Raw genomic sequence first — 18,622 nt, 5'->3', positions numbered from 1 at the left:
AAATGACAGCAAAATTATTGTGTTCCTGAAAGGGAAATTTCACATTTCATAGGATATTCTGACATTTGAAAACCTATTTTCTGGAAGAAAAGACAAACTCATATATTTACCTATTCCTAGGAGAGAGAATTCAAGTCTGTTTAGAAAGTCCTACGTGAAGATATATCGAAGGAACTGAGTGGCCCCTTGTGATTGGAGACTTGAGGGAATTCCAGCTTGTCAGATTCCTGCAGTCTATATTCTAAAGTTATATTTAGGATCACTGTGCTTCTGGGGTAATTCCCAGACAGGCATCTTGGAAATAAGCTCTTCCCTGCTACAGGATGTGGAAGATGATGTCAGTTCATAGGATGCATAAAGACTCAGGGAACCGACCAAATGCATCAGAATCGGAAAGAAGAAGAAACGCGGTTTAACTGGCATTACTATTGGGCCAGAGGATTTAAAGATAGTAAAGAGAATTGTTGGTCTGTTTAGTGCACTGCAGGGACAAAGGGACTCTCATGGTTATTTGAGGATTTTATTTCTAGGCTTGCAGACTCCCACAGTGTCTACTGAAGAGTATCAATTCGGAAATGCAGCAACATTTGCTCCTTTCCGTTACTGGCAAACTACAGTGCTTGTCATTAATCACCCTGACAATATGAAAATGCAACTTTATTCTGTTAAGTATTTCTATGCCTTCTGTTTTTTCACTGATCTAGCATGTTGTCAAATGCTATAAACACAGACAAAGTACACAGTTGTGTGTAATGCAAAAGGAAAAAAGAAAAAAGAAAAATATGTTTGAGCCTGGGGTATCTGTATTGGAGATTTAAATTTTATAACTTCAATTTGTTCCTTGATTATATTAGAATTATGGCTTCTAAAAATAGCATTCATTCTAAGATGCTAGCCAGTCTCTCAAATGTTTAGGAAAACCAGAAATACCTCATTCCACAATATAAAAACCTCCAATTGAATTCTTAATCCCGCCATTTCTACACTGAAATCAGAGGGAAAATAGAAATAAGTCGGGAAGGACAGAAAAGCCTTAAAAATTCCAGAGAAAAAGATTCCTGTAACAGCAGGTGTCTCTGCTACATTTTTGTTGTACATGAAGGCCCGTGAATCTGAGAGGAAAAGAACAACTCAGTGATTCCCCAGATTTACGTTTTATCTCAGTTTCTAGCTAGTCAGAAGGTATCTTGTATTCTGACAGAAAGAGAAAATACACTGGAAAGATGGAAAAAGCAATTTTCGTGTTAGTATGTGTCGAGCACAACTGAGAGCACTTTCACTGCAAAACTGCCCCCTAGTGGGGTTCCCGTAACGGTCCTTCAGCGATCGACAGGGGGACCAGCCAACTTTCCTGCAGTGCAGTCCTCTGCCGTGCCTAATCCTGCCTTAGGGGCTGCCACTTCCCAGATACAACATGCAGAAAGCAGGGGAAAAAAGAAAATAAAAAAGGGAAAAAAAAAACACAAACCCTTGTAACTGGAGACTACAGTCTTCGCTAAAGCAGGAAATAATCCACAACACACAGTATAATGTGACAAAACTTTCCCTACTCGTTAAAATGAAAATAATTTCCAAACACTTTGTTATTTCTAACACCTGCCTCAGCCCCTCTGTATGCTCATAAAGACGGTCCTTGAGAGAAGTGGTGCTCTTGTGGGTAAAAGGCTGGGACGGAATTTAAGGTTCTCATCTTGGCAAATCAAAATATTTGTATCTGGTCTTAAAAAAGTGTTTGACTATCACAGCTCTTCCTGTCTTATTTATAAAATGAGAGGAAAATATTTTTGTAGGATGTTGTGAGTTTATTTATCCAGACTTGTAAAGGAAACTAAGTAAGAGTTTAATAGGAATATATATGGAATTAATTTAAGAACTATTTAATATGTAAGACAGCTTCCATTATTGTTTATGATATCTTTGCATGTCATCATTAAGCATATGACACCTGAGTAGAAATGTCTTTTGTTACACAGCCAGAAAAAAATACTGAAGGTTTTGTCAGAGAGCAGTAGTCAGGAGTGAATCTCATGAGTGATGAGAGAGCAATGTGTCTTGAGTGGCCCTACAATACCATGACTTAAAACTTGAATTGCAGAATGTGTACCATTTAGGCAGACATAATAGTGCATAACCATACAAAGGGGCAGAGTTCGGCCTTGAAATACCAAAATATCCAAAAATCATCTTGATGACTTTTAGAAAATTCTGTTATTTAGCAAAACCAGCAAATAATTTGGATTTTGATTGTTTCTTAGTATGACACAGAAAGAAATTGCAATTACTGTTTTACATGTTATAATATTATATATAAAACCTATATTAAACACTGAAGCATGTTAATTGATATTTCAGCAAAAAGGATGAATAATTAAACAATTAAACCATTTTTTTCCAGCCTATACCCCTAGACTATTAATCTCCCGAGTTAACGAGTTCAGACTTTTTACTGTTTCAGAATGCGATGACAGTTCTGGAAGTTGAGATTTACTGGTTTTGTCAGCATCCTATTTTCAGACATGCTTTTTAAAAATCAAGGTGATGATTTTATCATATTGAAAGCTTTAAAAGCACCTAGATTTTAGCATACAATTCTGAGATAATGGATGAAATCTGTGACAGCTACTGAATAAATACTAAATACACAAATCCCAGTCATCTGAATTCTTTAAAATGTGCTGGTTTATTCTAAACAACTATTGAAATTATGAGCATATAGGTTTTTTTCTCTGAGAACAGAAAAAGAAGCATCTTCTACTTTGGGGAATATATGCCACAAATTGTTGATTTTATGGCTGTTCAAAGAATATTTAGAATATTATTCAGCTTCATTTTCCTTATATTTTGCTTTTCAGTAACTATACTACCAGACAAAACATACAACTATTGATATCCTATTTTATTCTTTAGTGTATTCTCTCATTTTGATTGTAGAAAATTCAGTTTCATATTAGCAAATCACTGTATAGTCCACATGAATTCTTTCTCAAAAGATAAGGGATTATTGTGAGATATCGCCTGCTAGAATTACGGTGCCTGACACTACTTGTATTTCTGTGGTGGGGGCTGGGGGGTGGAAATCTCCCTGAAAATAATATTGGAACACAAGGCTGAAATTCAGTTCAAGTAGTCAGGATCACGGCAAAAGACAAAGAGGGAATGGGGAAAAAGAAAAATCTCACCTTTTTGGCCAGGAGGTAGCACAAGCCACTCCTTATCACAGAATCACAGAATTTCCAGAGTTGGAAGGGACCTCTAGAGATCATCTAGCCCAACTCCCCTGCCAAAGCAGGATTGCCCAGAGCACATTACTCAGGACTGCATCCAGGCGGGTCTTGAAAACCTCCAGAGAAGGGACTCCACCACCTCCCTGGGCAGCCTGTGCCAGTGCTCTGTCACCCTCACCGTAAAGAAGTTTTTCCGTGTATTTGAACGGAACTTCCTGTGTTCTAACTTGTGCCCGTGCGAGACAGCAAAATTTCTAAAACAGCATGATCAGAAGCAGTTTCATACATGCATACACCTGTACCCACAGTGATATGTGTACAGAGGATTCAATTTATAACAATACACATTATACTTAAGAATGCAAATTTATGGCTAAGAAAAGCCATTCTGCAGCCAGACATAGCACCTTACTATAATAGCTAATAAAAATGGTAGGAGGGGGCCCTTTGTTGAACAGTGACGAAGAAAAATCAAACAATATTGCTTTTAGAATTTTATTACAGAATCACACTGAATGGTCAGGGTTGGAAGGGACCTCTGGAGATCATCTAGTCCAACCCCCCTGCCAGAGCAGGGTCACCTACAGCAGGTTGCACAGGACGGCGTCCAGGCGGGTTTTGAACGTCTCCAGTGTGGGAGACTCCTCAACTTCTCCAGGCAGCCTGTTCCAGTGCTCTGCCACCCTCAAAGGAAAGAAGTTCCTCCTCATGTTAAGATGGAATTTCCTATATTCAAATTTGTTCCCATTACCTCTTGTTCTATCACTGGGGACCACTGAAAAAAAACTGTTCCCATCCTTCTGGCACCCTTCATTTAAGTATAAGTACTGATAAGATCCCCCCTCAGTCTTCTTTTCTCTAGACTAAAAAGACCCAAGTCCCTCATCCTTTATTAACTGGAGTTGACAGGAAAGAATTTCCATGTTTGAAACAGTGTGAGTAAAATGATGAAGGACAAGAAGACTTAGAAGACATTTCTGAAAATCTGCACAGTTAGAAATGACATTCATAGTTTTTGGTTTGTTGAGAAGCAGGTGCTTGGTCTTCTGAAGCGCTTTTTAAATCTTTAAAAGTTCAAGTAATCTAATCTTGAAATAAGATGGGCAGATACCTAAGGACCACAGAACAATAACCTCTGATTATTAGCAAATTCTAGAGGTCTATACCAAGCAGGTTCTAGACAGACACTGAAGGAAATCTTACTAATGAATGAATGAATAAGACTTTAGATGTCTTAAGAGAGGCTTACTTGTATCAGAAGGTCCTGATTTCTTTGCAAAATTTTCCACCGGATGCAGTACCTCCTACCATGTCAAATAAGCATTATGTTTTTTTTTTTCCTAAGTATGACATCAGAGTTCCATAAAAATAAAAATTCCAGAAGTCTGAAAAATATAATGACCCTATAAAGACAGGAGAAGCACTGGCAGGGTCTCCCAGTCCTTTGTGCTTATAGGCATGGTTGAAGAAGAGGAACTACTGGAAGAAGACAATAGGCAAATTGAGAATTAGGTTACTCAATCTATACAAGTCCCTGTGACCAGACAGATTGCACTTCAGGACACTGAGAGAGTAGGGTGATGTTTGGGAATGCTGCTTGCTATCATCTCTGACAGCTCATGGAGATCAGGGAGAGGTCCCTGACAACTTGGGAAAGGCAAATGTTGCATCTGTCTTCAAAAAAGGCCAAAACGATGATCCAGGGTACTACAGGACAGTTAGCCTCATTTCAGGTCCTGGGGAAATCATGAAGAAAGATTGGAACACATTTCTGGGCACACAAAGAATAAGGTGACTGGGAGATGTCGGCAGGGATTTACCAAGGGTGAAGCATGCCTGACCTATCTGATTGTTTGCTACTATAAAATGTGGAGGTTTGTGGATGATGAAGAACAGTGGATATAACTTACTTTAACTGCAGCAAGGCTTTCAACACCACTATGCACAGGAATTTTGTATACCATTTGGAATGTTACAGTTTGGATGGGTGGACAACCAGATGGGTAGAAAGCTGGTTGGACTGCCAGGATCAGTGGGTAGTTGTTAATGGGTTGTACTCTACATGGTGGTCAGAAAAAAGTGGATCATCGGAGGTGTCCATCTTCAATGACCCCAAGGAGGCAACAGAGTGCACCCTCATCAGGTGCAGATGACAACTGTATCACAGAATCATAGAATGGTTTGGGTTGGAAGAAACCTTTAAAGATCACCTGGTCAAACCCCTAAGTACTGGGGACCCCAGAACTGGGTGTAGTAATCCAGGTGGGGTCTCATGAGAGCAGAGTAGAGGGTTTGAATTGCCTCCCTCAACCCACTGGCCATGCTTCTTTTTGTGCAGCCCAGGATACTATTGGCTTTCTGGGCTGCAAGCGCACATTGCCTGCTCATACCTTATTTTTCATCTACCAATATTCCCAAGGCCTTCTCCACAGGGCTGCTCTCACGCCATTCATCACCCATCAGGGTGAAATCCACACTTGTTCTGTGTGGAAGAGGCTGAGGGAACTGGGCAAAGAGATGGCTTCAGTGAACCCAACAGCAGCCTTCCAACACCTATGAGGCAGTCACTGAGAAGACGAAGATGGGCTCTTCCCAGGGGTGCACGGTGGAAGGATGAAAGACAAAAGGCATAAAGAGAAATGAGACGTTCAGACTAGATATAAGGAAAAAAAAAGAAAAATCACCATGAGGACAGTCAAGCTGTGCAACAGGTTTCCAGGAGGATGTGCAGTCTCCATTGTTGAAGGTCTTTGAGACCTGCCTGGCTAAAGCCTGGAGTTGGTTGGTCAACCAGTATTGACCCTGCTTTGTGCAAGATGTTAGACTGGGGGAGTTCCTGAGGTCCCTTCCAACCTGAATTATTCTCTGATTCTATGACACTAATTAAATAAATAAAAATTCCTGATAAGTCACCATAGCTAGATCTTACATAAGACTTTGATCAGTAGCTCAGGACAGGTGGAAAACTAAGGAGCAAGGTGCAATCACACAGAGATAAGTTCCTAAATGGAATTCTAGTGATTTTTTTTTTATGACTAACTGGCTAAGCAAATAGAAGATATAATTTTCTATTTTTAACCTAAGGAAATGAAATTTCAGTGACTGTGCTGTCCATCACTCATTTCCAACAATAAATTTTCTAGATTCTTTAGCTAATTTAAACCAAATCTGATAGGGAAGTATTAGTCTCAAAGGTAATTGCGTTGTTATAGAATTTTGGAAAATTGGTTGCTGGAGAGAAGAGAGAGCATTCTATTTGTTTTGCCGCTCCAGAAAGACAAGCAGAGGGTCACTGTGGTCCATTTTGTTCGGCAGCTGTATTCTAGCCAGCCAATTAATACATGCACAGATCCAGAATATAGGTATGCTTTGCATGCTGTGGGAAGTATATGTGAATTCTTGTTATTGTTTTCAAACCTTGACATGCCACTTCTTTTTAATTTTGTTGCTGTCATACACAACTTGTGGACAGGAAGAATAAATCAGATCATCTGCCCAGAACTGAGGCTGTACAATTTTACAGTATTATCCTCATGTTGCTCTAATAGATAGAGAACTGCCTCAAGGTCTTAAAGAAGTTATTACTAAACCCAATTTTCCTGAGTGATATCAGGAATAATGATATAGAACAGCAAAATAATTGTCACTCTTATTTTATTTTAGTGTAACTTTTGAAAGAACATTTTCAATCTCATGCTATGAATTAATCCCTCTTTTACTGGAAAAGCAACCGGACACTTAAGATAATTACTGATCAGATGAAATATCTTGAAATGAAAGTCTAATCTAAAAGGAAATGATGTATTCCTGGAAGCAACAAAGAATATCACATCAGAAAAAACTACTTGCAATGGACCAATGATATAGTCCCCCCAAAAATAACAGTAAACAGAAAATGGGCATTTTGCTTACTTTTACAGAAAGTCTCTGGAATACTCTGCTTCAATTTAAGAAGGGAATTTCTTTTCTGTGTTAAATAAAACAATATTTGTGGTTCCCCAGATAAATAAATACAAGGCTAAATTTATCTCAAGGCTATAGATTACAAAAATTTCTGGAATAGAGATTACTGTAACAATGTGCAGTGTATCTAGTGCTATAAGAATGAGCCAATCCAAACAGTTTTTTTCAGGTAAATTCTCATAATATTCTGGATCAAACCAGAAGTATTGACTGGATTTTGCCCAAATCACCTCAAATGCTGACTTACCCTTCAAGAAAAGTAAATTTGAAAGCTGACTGACTCTACTGAATTACTGAAGGTCACCGGGACAGAAGACTGAATTTCCAAGTCTCAAAACTATTACTACTACGGCCTGTGACTACCACAAAACTTGCTGCTTTCTACTCCAAACGTAATGTGTGTCCTCTTTGTCTCTTTGGCACATATGGGTATACATAAAACATTTAATAAAGGAAAAAAAAAAAAAAAGCATTCAAACTGCCTTGGAGGAAAGAAAATCATATTAGATGAATTAGATGATAGCTACAAGGTGAACACAGCTGAGAAAGGACAATGATGAAAACTGTATAAACCAGAAAATGGTAATTTCTGACTTTAGCTACAGATGTTAAAAGACTAGGCTCCCTCTACTGTCAAAAATGGTCTCCCAGGAGGTATTTAAAGGTAAGTGTACACTCCATCATGGCAACTAGAGAGCAGCAATTCCTTAAAAAACATCAAGGGAATTCTGCAAAGGAGCTCACCATCGTACCTGTGTTGCATCGGACCTAATGTCTGTTCCTGCAACATCATCCTTCATTCATCGCACAGTTGACCCAGCTAAAAAATTCTCGCACAGCACAATGTAATGATTCAATACCAACAGTGAAAGCATACCTTAATTGTCAACACTTACAGAAAGCAATAGAAGTCATCGCAAATAAAGTTTCAGACCTGAGCAGAATCACAGAATGGTCATGGTTGGAAGGGACCTCCAGAGATCATCTAGTCCAACCCCTCTGCCCGAGCAGGGTGACCTACAGCAAGTTGCACGGTACGGCATCCAGGCGGGTTTTGAAAGCATGAATGAGCTCTGCCAGTGTTTCGAGATGGTTGGATATAAATCAGGACTACCTGTGAAATTACATAGCTGCACTAATATAGGACTGCCCCTAAAGCAAGTATACCCTGCATTTCAGCTGGGTTTCATAGCTTATGACACTGACCACAAGGTCATTTTATTTTTTATGGTGACATGAAGGGTCCAAGACAGTTCATATCCAGACAGCTCAGAGCGTATTTACTTCTGACCATATTTGTCTTCATACAAATTCTCATTCCCATAGTTCTACAGCCCATGTATTCATGACTAAGCCATAACATTGCCCAGACATTTCAGTGAAATTCTTTTAGTTTGTACAGCAGAAAAAGTCACTACAATAATTCTTGTATAAATGTAATGCATTTTTGTCACTTAGCATTTTACAGTAAAGTTATGCTAAGTTATGCTAATTGTCAGGCTTGGGGGTTGGTGATTTAGTAACATTCAGGATTCTTTTTCAGCTGAAACACTTTCATAGCACAAACACATGCTATTTCAGATGATCTAATCAGATCTACTTATTAAAAGAAATTCTGAATTAGTTGGTTTTTGTTTTTTGTTTGTTTTTTTTTTTATCTCTCCTCATTTTACTATGCATACACCTTGAATTCCCATCTCAGGAATTGTCTGTTAAGCTCTAAAACCAGCCATATGACAGTGATTTCATAAACATGACTCTTCCCAAAAGCTACTGTATTATTTCTCATACTGCCTCAAATTTGCTATTTAAGCTTTAACAAATAATTTTAAATTTCACTTGTAGCTATTCCATTTAGCAGATGTTCTAATACACATTGCCCTACGAAAAGAGCCACTTTATTCGCCATATATAAGGCACAAATATTTTCCAGTTTATGCTGGAAATTAAATCTTTCTAGTTATATATATATATATATATCTATATATAGTTCCCATACGTTTTGGGTTTCTTTAGATTATAAATATTGATGGAAAGCCTTATATAGGTTGTCCATAATAAAAACATTTATACATTATGTTATGCCTATTTGTTATAAATTATTTTATATCTGTTTGCAAGCAATTAATGAACCAATGAAACCTACCAATACGTTAACTTGATGATGTGATATTATGGGGGCAAATGAAGTGGCAAATCTGTTGCAAGAATTAGATCAGAATTAGTAAGACAACAGGCATGGAGAGCATTTTTATGCAGTAAGTACGATATGGAAATAAATTAACAACTCACATTGGTTGTAAGTCAAGTATTATAAGCTGTCTCCATTCTGCCCTTTTCAAAATCATCTAGACGAACAATTTGAGGTATTGTGAAAGAAAGGAAAAAAAAAAAGCCTACCCTGCATGTAACTAAGGCATGGTAGCTATTTTGAGATTAACATTAGAAAGGAAATAATTTCCTCTCCTTGAGGATGAAGTAATCTGTTCTGGTTTTCACTCTCATCTTGAATCCCGAGCCAAGGGTAAGTTTAATAATAAGGCTTACAACCTCAACAGAAATGTGTGAGTGGATACTCTTAGATGAGGGAGGAGCCACTATTTCTGCCTTTCTCCCAAAATACATAGGCCATCCATAATTTGCTCTTCTCCCTGTACTGTAACAAAGCAGTTAGCATACATTCTTGTCGTTCATTTTGTCAGAATTAAGGCAAGCAACAAAAAAATTGCTGTCTGGGCTAGTGAAAAAGAGGTATATAACAGCATGTTTACATATAAATGAAATAATATTGTTTCATTATACTTTCTAGGTTAAGAGTAATCTCCCCTAATTTTATTCATCTATAAGTAATGTGGACCCACTATATAGTGCAACAGACAGTTACTTGTGAAAGAATTGCTTGGGAATATTTAATTAAGAAAGAATCTAGACAAGTACTGTAAATTAGATAACTAAAACTCAAATAATTAAAGATAGGTCAGATGACTCACGTCTTCAAAGACTGCACATTTGCAGAGCATTGTTTGTGCCACAGATGGAAGTTGGGAATCCACAACTGAGAAACTTGGAGAAGGAAAATACTAAACAGCCCCCTAGGATATCTAATAAATAATGAAAGAATCAGTAATTCTACTTTTATGTTCCTTAAGATAGATCTGACCGTCAAGGCTACAAACCCATTTTCTTAAAGGTTCTAAATGTGACTATTATATCTTTTATTTTTAGTTTGGATGGTTGGTTTATTTTCAGTTTGCGAGGTTAAATAGTTGTAAAATGGACAGTCACAGGGGGATTCAGTCCTAAGCATAGTTTTATAGTGGAATGTTAACGAGAAATCCATGCAAAACTGGCACAGGATGAATGAGTGGTACAGTTCTGAAGTAAGAGGTTGAGGCCATGCAAGATGTCTTCGGGCTTCTAAATGTTTCTACAAATCTATATTCAAGCAAGTAGATTTCCTAGGTATGTTAATAATAGCTGGCTTTGCATTCATCAATTGCTTATAGACATTACTCTAAGGTGATATCTCATATTCTGAAAAGAGAACTATACTGTGAATGCATCACCTGGGCTGAATCCAGATGTCTTAGTATCGTATCTATATGTTTTTATCTAAGCAAGCAGAGCACAGAGGCTGGATCTGATTCAGATACCAGACATAGACAGGCAAGTCATCAAGGCTTACTGGTGGCTGGTTCTGCAGCTATACAGGACCTACAAAAGTTTCTTAAACTTAAAAAATTGTCTTTCTTTTCTTTTTCCTAATGTCTTGTTCCATGCATCAGATTAGTTCTCAACTCAACAGAATATATCAGTGAGGGATTACAATGTCTGCTACTATGTGGTGTTAGAAATACGATCACAAAAGTTATTTTTCTGCCAATGAATAGTTTCTTTATGTATAATACAAGTATTTTGTTAATCCTTATGAAGCTAATCAACAGTTAATTTAAGCCTGCTCCGAAATAGTTGGCAGTCATACTGCCGTCCAAAAATTAAAATCTTTCTTAGGATAAACCTGTTAACTAGTTCTTCATGGCTTGCTCTTGTTACTATAAAAATAGTCAGTTTTTTGTGACCTTTATAAAGCCATTAATCTGTTTTGGCACCATTATTATGGATTTGGGATTTTTTCTGATACAAGAGTAGCATATCACTTTTTCCTCTTTTCAGAATTAACAAGTGTCATGGTTTGGGCCGGACTGGCCACTGAGGCGAGTGACAGATGGTCTGTCTCCCCTACCTGTCTCCAAGGAGAGGAGGGAGAGAGACAAAGAGACTTATGAGTTTAGAAGGAACTAAACTACTTTAATGAAACATTAATAGTAAAATAATAAAAAGAAAATAACAAAATATATACAAAACCGTATCAAGCTCCCAGGATGACAATCACATCACCCGCAGGCACAGGGTAAGTCTCAGACTGGACCCAGTGATGGACAGGAGCTGGATTCTGGATCTGGATTCAGCATTGGGATCAAAGGCAGACAGAGTCCTTCTCGGACATAAGCCATTGGAGAAAGAGGGGTGACCCTTTGATCCCTGGGCTTTTATACTGAGCATGAGGCAGATGGGATGCAATACCCTGTTGGTCAGTTTTGGGTCACCTGTCCTGTCCGCTCCTCCCCACAAGTGGGACCTCTGTACACTTTTCTGGTCCCGACCCTCCAACGTGGCAAATAACAAAGTTGGTTGGCCTTGGCTGTTATGGCAATAAGTATAAGCAGGAGCCTCTCTGCATCCCATGCCTGGGCATCAGCTATAGACATAGGTCTTATCACTCTGAGAAAGCGAACAGTGTCTGCACAATATGCTGTTAATTTCAGTAGTTAGAAGAGGCATAGCTGCAAAGTAAAATTACTGAACAGAAAATTGGTTCTGTTTTACCTCAAACCAGGACATTTCACCCCTTATTCCATACCATTTGCATCTTGTTTAGATCACTATTACTTTTTATCTATCAATTTATACACACACATATATCTAGATACACACACGTCACTCATTTATGATTTATCTTTATACACAGAAGTTCGTTAAGTCCATTTAGTTCATGACTGCAGAATTCCATCTATCATAGAAGACTCTCAGGGGAGGAAAAAGGTTATGAAATTCATTGTGGTTTGTGCCCACGGGTAGCACATGATATACACTTTCTAAAGATATCTGGTATCAAGTTTCCTACATTCTCTCACAACATTTAATTTTTAGTAGATTTCAGATTAATTAGAAGAGCATTAACCTAGTCTATAATGTATACCCTGGAAGAAAATTTTTAAGTAAGACACAAAAAGACAAAACTTAGCTATCTGAAATTGCTCTAAGGGATCCATTAGAATTTTAATTCACCATCAAGAAAAAAATTCAAAAACATTCAAAGTCTACAGTATCTGTAAAATTTAAGTATTTTTATTTTAAATTAGATTCTTTTGACTATTTTTTCTATGTTTTCTGCCTTGTGCATTTTTATTTTTTTACATTCTCTGCGAGTGATTTGCAATTCCTATAGAAATACTTAAAATGAATGTATTGTTGGTCTATTCTGGAAAAGTTTCTCGTACTTTATTGATTCAATGGCTTCTGGCACTGTTAGAAAGGAATACTTTTAGGGAGTCCGTGTTGTTCACAAAAACAAGACTGAAGCATAAATAGCCTGAGAAGACAGTATCCTCACAAGAGAAACAAGATCTTCCACAAGTGGTAAGTTGATAAGATAGTTATATAAGACAATAACTTAAAAACCTATTTTCTATTATCTATTAAATAATATTAATTTTTTTCCGAATACTATACGTGTTCTCACTGAAGATATACAGGGACCTGGTGCTACTTTCACTTCCTAAATAGTCATGGCTAATATAAAAAATCCAGTCTCTAAGGCTGCTGCAAAGAAGGGACACTATTGTTAAATTCTGGTACAAGGACAGGAAAAACTATGGCATCTGAATTGTTATTCTTACTGGCACTGTAACATAAATCTACCTTACAAAATTCAGACTGTATTATCTTAATGTAACTATTGGAATAGATAACATAGACATTTTGTATCTTGAGAACAAAGGTTGAAGTTATAAATGAAATCATAAATTACTCCTTAGCTCACAAAAGAGAAATCATGCCGCTGCTGCTGTTTCCTGGAGTTTGCTGTGCACTCAGAAAACTAAAACCAAAGAAACAAATTTCACTCGGTAGAAGATGGTGTGATCCCCATATGTCTGTTGGAAACATAACTAATTACCATGTTGTAAAATTAATTTGTACAGAAAAGAAACTCACTCCTAGCAAGAACCATGCTAGGTCTAGGCTTTACTTAAAAAATTAGTCAGTTGAAGACTAGTGTTTCAATGAGCTTGTGAAACAAGTATAAATTTGCATTCACCCTAGGTTTCTAATACAACTGAAAGACTACACTAGGATGATCACAGCATTTTTGCTTACACTTTTTCAGTGAAATATTTCATGTTATCTTACAGTAAGTACAGTATGAATACATTCAAATACAGGAAACATGCTAAAATGACAATGTGAAACAAGGTTTTCAAATACTGTAAAATAACTGGACCTATAAAGCTACTTGAGTATTTATTATCGTAACACATTTCGGTCAAACTGGCACATGCTCTGCTGTAAGACAAACTGAAAATATGTTTTGATTGCTAATTAAAAGGAACTCACTATAAAGTTACTTACAAAGTATCTAGATATGAATCAGGACTTCCAGGAAATCCATTCCACAGAAAAGAATTCAACGTGAATGTTCTTATTGACTTCTATGAGATTCAGAGTAAGATCTCTGCTAGTAAGTACAGGAGTAAGGAAAGTTGTTTTGTACTTCCATCTATCATGGTGATAGTTGACTTTGCATTTACTTAAATAATAATTTCCATGTCATTACAACATTTTGATTTCCTAAAACCAATATTAAGAAATGAACATAGTGTAGTGTGTTTCTGTAACTGTTCAAACATGGAATACTCACATTCACTTAGATACGCTCCCTTGAAAGTGAGACAGAGCTCCCATAATAATCCCAAAACTGTCCTAAAACATCATCATCAATAGTGTATCTCATAAACACAGGTTCATCCATGTCTCAAGGCCAGACTTACACGGATACTTTCACCTCTTAGAGACACAAACTGCTAGAAGCAAAATGCTAAAGGCCATATTGTCTTCCTTCCTCTCCTCCCTAGCGTTCCTGTGCAGTCCAAATGCACCTCACAAAACTGCAGAAATGATAGGGATCACCTCAGAGTTCAAATGAAAACACCGAAACGGTGACACCGTAAGACGGACTCCACAAACAAAAGATTTAAAAGAAAGGTGTGTGATTCCAGACAGCAGTCAAGCTTATCATCACCTTGAATTGCTGTCCATCATACTAGAAGAGGTGACTGCCCCAGGCAAACACCAGCTGGAGCGCAGTCATACTTTACACTTCTCTAGTGCCTTTATCTGATGACCTCAAAATACTTGACAAACATTAATTCATTTCACCTCAGAATACTTTCTGCCGCTGGCTAAATATCACTATAGTCTAAATAAGAGATAACAGTGGCTTTCAGCTAATAGTAAATCTCTCTTCTTGCTATGCACCACTGGTCAAAAATGCATATGGGGAGATTCTAAAGGTTTCTCGGAGCTTGGTCTACTGTACCAGTAAGAATTTGGCAAAGCCAGATTCTGGGAAAAGCACAACGCCAAATATCCCCAATTTTTATTATCTGTGTGAGAAACTTGGCTCCAGTATCTGATTCTAGCAGCTTTCATTTTTGTACATGGCATCATGAGAAACAGAAGAATCTCTTACCACACCAGGGCCAGGCTTACTATTTTTAAAAAAAAAGTACTGTGCATGGGAGTATCTGGAAACTTTACCAGATCATAAATCTGTCTCAGTTTCTTATGCTTTAAACTTTGAGACAAAACAGAGATGACATGAAGATTACTGAATTATATTTTTTACTATGATTCTCCCTGATTATGATGATTATTGTAAACTTTCTCTCTCTCTCTCTCCAGCAACATAAAATCAAAGCTAGTGACTGGCTGACAGTGGAAATAATATTTCTGTAGAAAACTGCAAAGTTACAGTTGCTGACCAATATTTCTAAACAAAGAAAACACAAAAGTTACCAAGGCTTGGATTGCAGGACAAACCTATTAATAAAATAGGTTTGGATACAGTTTTCACCATAATACAATTCCCAGATTACAAACACCACAAATAATATACAAGGAGAAAAATAATAACAAGTATTATATGATGTTGTAGGAGATCACAGCTTTATTTATTATCACTTGAATGCTTTTCTATACTTCTCTTGATTATCCTGCCTTGCTGTATAATGTCTAATATACAGACTTATAAAGATGACACTGGATTTAGAGTTGCTAACAATTCTAGCTGTGCTCCTTAGACATAAAGTGAGAACTGCTCCTTGAACTAGTAAATCCTCTGCAATTAAAAAGGATTTTACTCTGATGCAGCCATCAGAGATTCAGATTTTTAAATCAATAGTACAGGTACAAAAGAATAAATGCCTAATACTATCTCAGAATAAAGGTGTGTCATTTATAATGACATAGGAATATGTATGCAATATCATGCCAGGTTTTGGTCTAATGCAAGTGATAGTTGGTCAAAATATTTTCAATTTTGCAAAAATGCTCATAAACAAAATCACAATTACCTATAAAGATTCTATGCTTAGTTACAAGAAAGTATAATTTGTGACTTTAAAAGCTATTTCCACAAGAAAAAGACTAAGAAACAACCAACAACAGTAAGCCAAATACTAATGATGCCATCAGAAATAACAATTTTAAAGTTACTTACGCCTGTCGGTCCCTGTACATCTTATTCACTTTCTCCCATTGAAAATTAAGCTGAGTCAGCTTTTCTTGTATATTTGCCGCTTCCCTTGGTGTAGCACTTTGCAAAGCTGGTGTCTTCTTGCTGTGAACAATGTCTATATGACCCAGCAGTCTCCCCAGGCTATCTTTAATGCTCTGTAATATCAAGATTTTAGAAAAGAAAAACAAAATATTGTTTTTATAAATAAAAAAAATGTTCATAAGCAAAAGAAAAAGGAGGAAAGTTATAATTAAACAGAATAGAATAGGCTATTTCAGTTGGAAAGGACCTACAAAGATCACCTAGTCCAACTGCCTGACCAATTCAGGGCTGACCAAGTTAAAGCAGTTTATTGAGGGCATTGTCCTGTTAAACACCGCCGAGCATGGGGCATTGATCACCTCTCTAGGAAGCCTGTTCCAGTGTTTGAACACCCTGTCGGTAAAGAAATGCTTCCTAATGTCCTGTCTAAACCTCCCTTGACGGATTCAGTTTTGAACCATTCCCACGCATCCTATCACCGGATACCAGGGAGAAGAGCTCAGCACCACCCTCTCCACTTCCCCTCCTCGGGAAGCTGCAGAGAGCAATGAAGTGGCCCCTCAGCCTCCTTTTCTACAAACTAGACAAGCCCAAAGTCCTCAGTCACTCCTCACAGGAGATCCTTTCCAGCCCTTTCACCACCTTTGTTGCCCTCCTCTGGACGCATTCAAGGACCTTCACATCCTTCTTAAATTGTGGGGCGTAGAACTGCTCACAGTCCTCCAGGTGAGGCCACACCAACGCTGAATACAGCAGGATAATCCCCTCTTTTGACCGCCCGGTCATGCAGGGTTTGATGCACCCCAGGACGCGGTTTGCCCACTTGGCTGCCAAGGCACACTGCTGACTCCAGTTGAGCCTGCTGCCCACCAGCACCCCCAGATCCCTTTCTGCAGGGCTGCTCTCCAGCCACTCCTCTCCCAGTTTATACCTGTGCCTCACATTACTCTGTCCTAGGTGCAGAATCTGGCACTTCAACTTGTTAAATTTCATTCAATTAATCATAGCCCAATGCTCCAATCTATCCAGATCCCTCTGCAAGGCCTCTTGTCCTTCAAGAGAGTCCACAATAGCTTTGACAATAATAGTTTTACAATAACCGGGTAATAATGACTGAATGTCCATCCTTTCTTTGAAGACTTAATAAACTATTTCTGAGAAAGGTGATGGCTGGAGGGGAAGCAAAACACTAGTGACTTCTATCACTCATTAATTACTCTGCGCCAAGGTTATATCTGTTTTAGCCCCTTTCTTCTTTAAAAAGTAGAAAAAAGTCCCATTTTACAGACTTATGTTTAAGTGTTTTATTATTTTGCTGTTTATGCTTCTCTTTTATACTTGTTTCAGCAGATATGAAAAAAATATCAAAGTAACACCATGAAAAAAAAAGTTTATCGGGTATCACTAGTTTTGCCTTTTGCCGGATATTCACAACCCAACATTTACCATTCTTCAAGTAGTCAGTTAATTGTTGTTTCAAAGAAAGACAAAATACTTCACGCTACACTGACCTAACTGCACAATGCCATGTTTTGGAACACCAAAAGGAAGAAAAACTGAATTTAGTCTAGACTTTTAACACCTTTAAAATGTGTGAAACCATTTGAAACTCCATACATTGTCAATGATCATTAATTATCCATTTATCAACCCATTCAGTTTCATTACTGAATTATACAGGTTTTCTTTTTGCTCTATAAAGCAAGATATAAATATGTTGTTTATTTCTATTCTGTGAACTAAGTGGTGTTCAACCTCTTTCTTTCTACTGAATCTTTTAGAATCATTTGAATGACTGACTTTGTTAGAAAACCCAGTGCTGAGGAAAGATATTGTCATAACCTGTGCACTGACTTTAAGGATAAAAGCATAGAATGTAACAAAAAACAATTAGCAGAGACTTCCTCCTTGTGAATCAAGACTGATGCAATGAAATCCTCAAGCAGAGCACTTCTGGTCACATTTCAAGTCTACTATCCAAATGGGCATAATTTGGTACTCCTGTGATTTCCGTGTTCTTTACCAGAAAGACAACATAAATATTTCTTTGAATCAACCCAAAACCATGAGTTACATAAGATTACCTTTCAGCTCCACATTATGAGTATCAAAACCAGAGAAATAAATGCAGGTTTTGAAGGAAAACCATATTATTTTATCCAACTAATTTATACAGCTGTCATTTCTTTATCATCCTGGTAACATACATCATATGTAGCATTACCAGAGAGGAAACATAAGCAAAATGAATGTTTCTGAAATGCACTTAATCGTTAATTCTTTGCATTTTAATTTCATTTCTTGTAGGTGGCCTCTTCCAGCCTCAGTGCAACCAGGCACTTGATATTTGTGCTGTTCTGGGGATTTTAATTTTCTCTCTATGGTATTTGTGTTTGGAAGGAAAAGTTTCTCTCTTCAAGACTAGTCGAGACATCACCGTAGAGCCAGAACATCTCATAATTGCTGATTTCCTTTAGCCACACAAAAATCCTTTCCTCAGTTAAGCAAAATCCATTCTTTTGAAAAGCTGTGGCCA

General features: G+C 37.5%; 1 protein-coding gene across 2 annotated transcripts in view; it reads right to left on the bottom strand.

Moving 5' to 3' along the window:
• Positions 1-18,622, bottom strand: part of DMD (dystrophin) — a gene marked incomplete at both ends in the record, with an annotated part of 1,177,430 nt that overhangs the window by 649,589 nt on the left and 509,219 nt on the right. For both annotated transcript variants that reach the window (XM_082480534.1, XM_082480533.1), the window contains one exon: positions 16,027-16,199. In XM_082480534.1, the coding sequence (XP_082336660.1) occupies positions 16,027-16,199 (173 nt within the window). The remainder of the gene's footprint in view (positions 1-16,026; positions 16,200-18,622) is intronic.

The sequence above is a fragment of the Vanellus vanellus genome (genome assembly GCF_965231255.1).
Source record: "Vanellus vanellus genome assembly, chromosome: 1".
In the NCBI taxonomy this organism is placed as follows: Eukaryota; Metazoa; Chordata; class Aves; order Charadriiformes; family Charadriidae; genus Vanellus; species Vanellus vanellus.
Note: the sequence above shows the minus strand (reverse complement) of the source record. Positions and strands in the feature narration are given on the sequence as shown.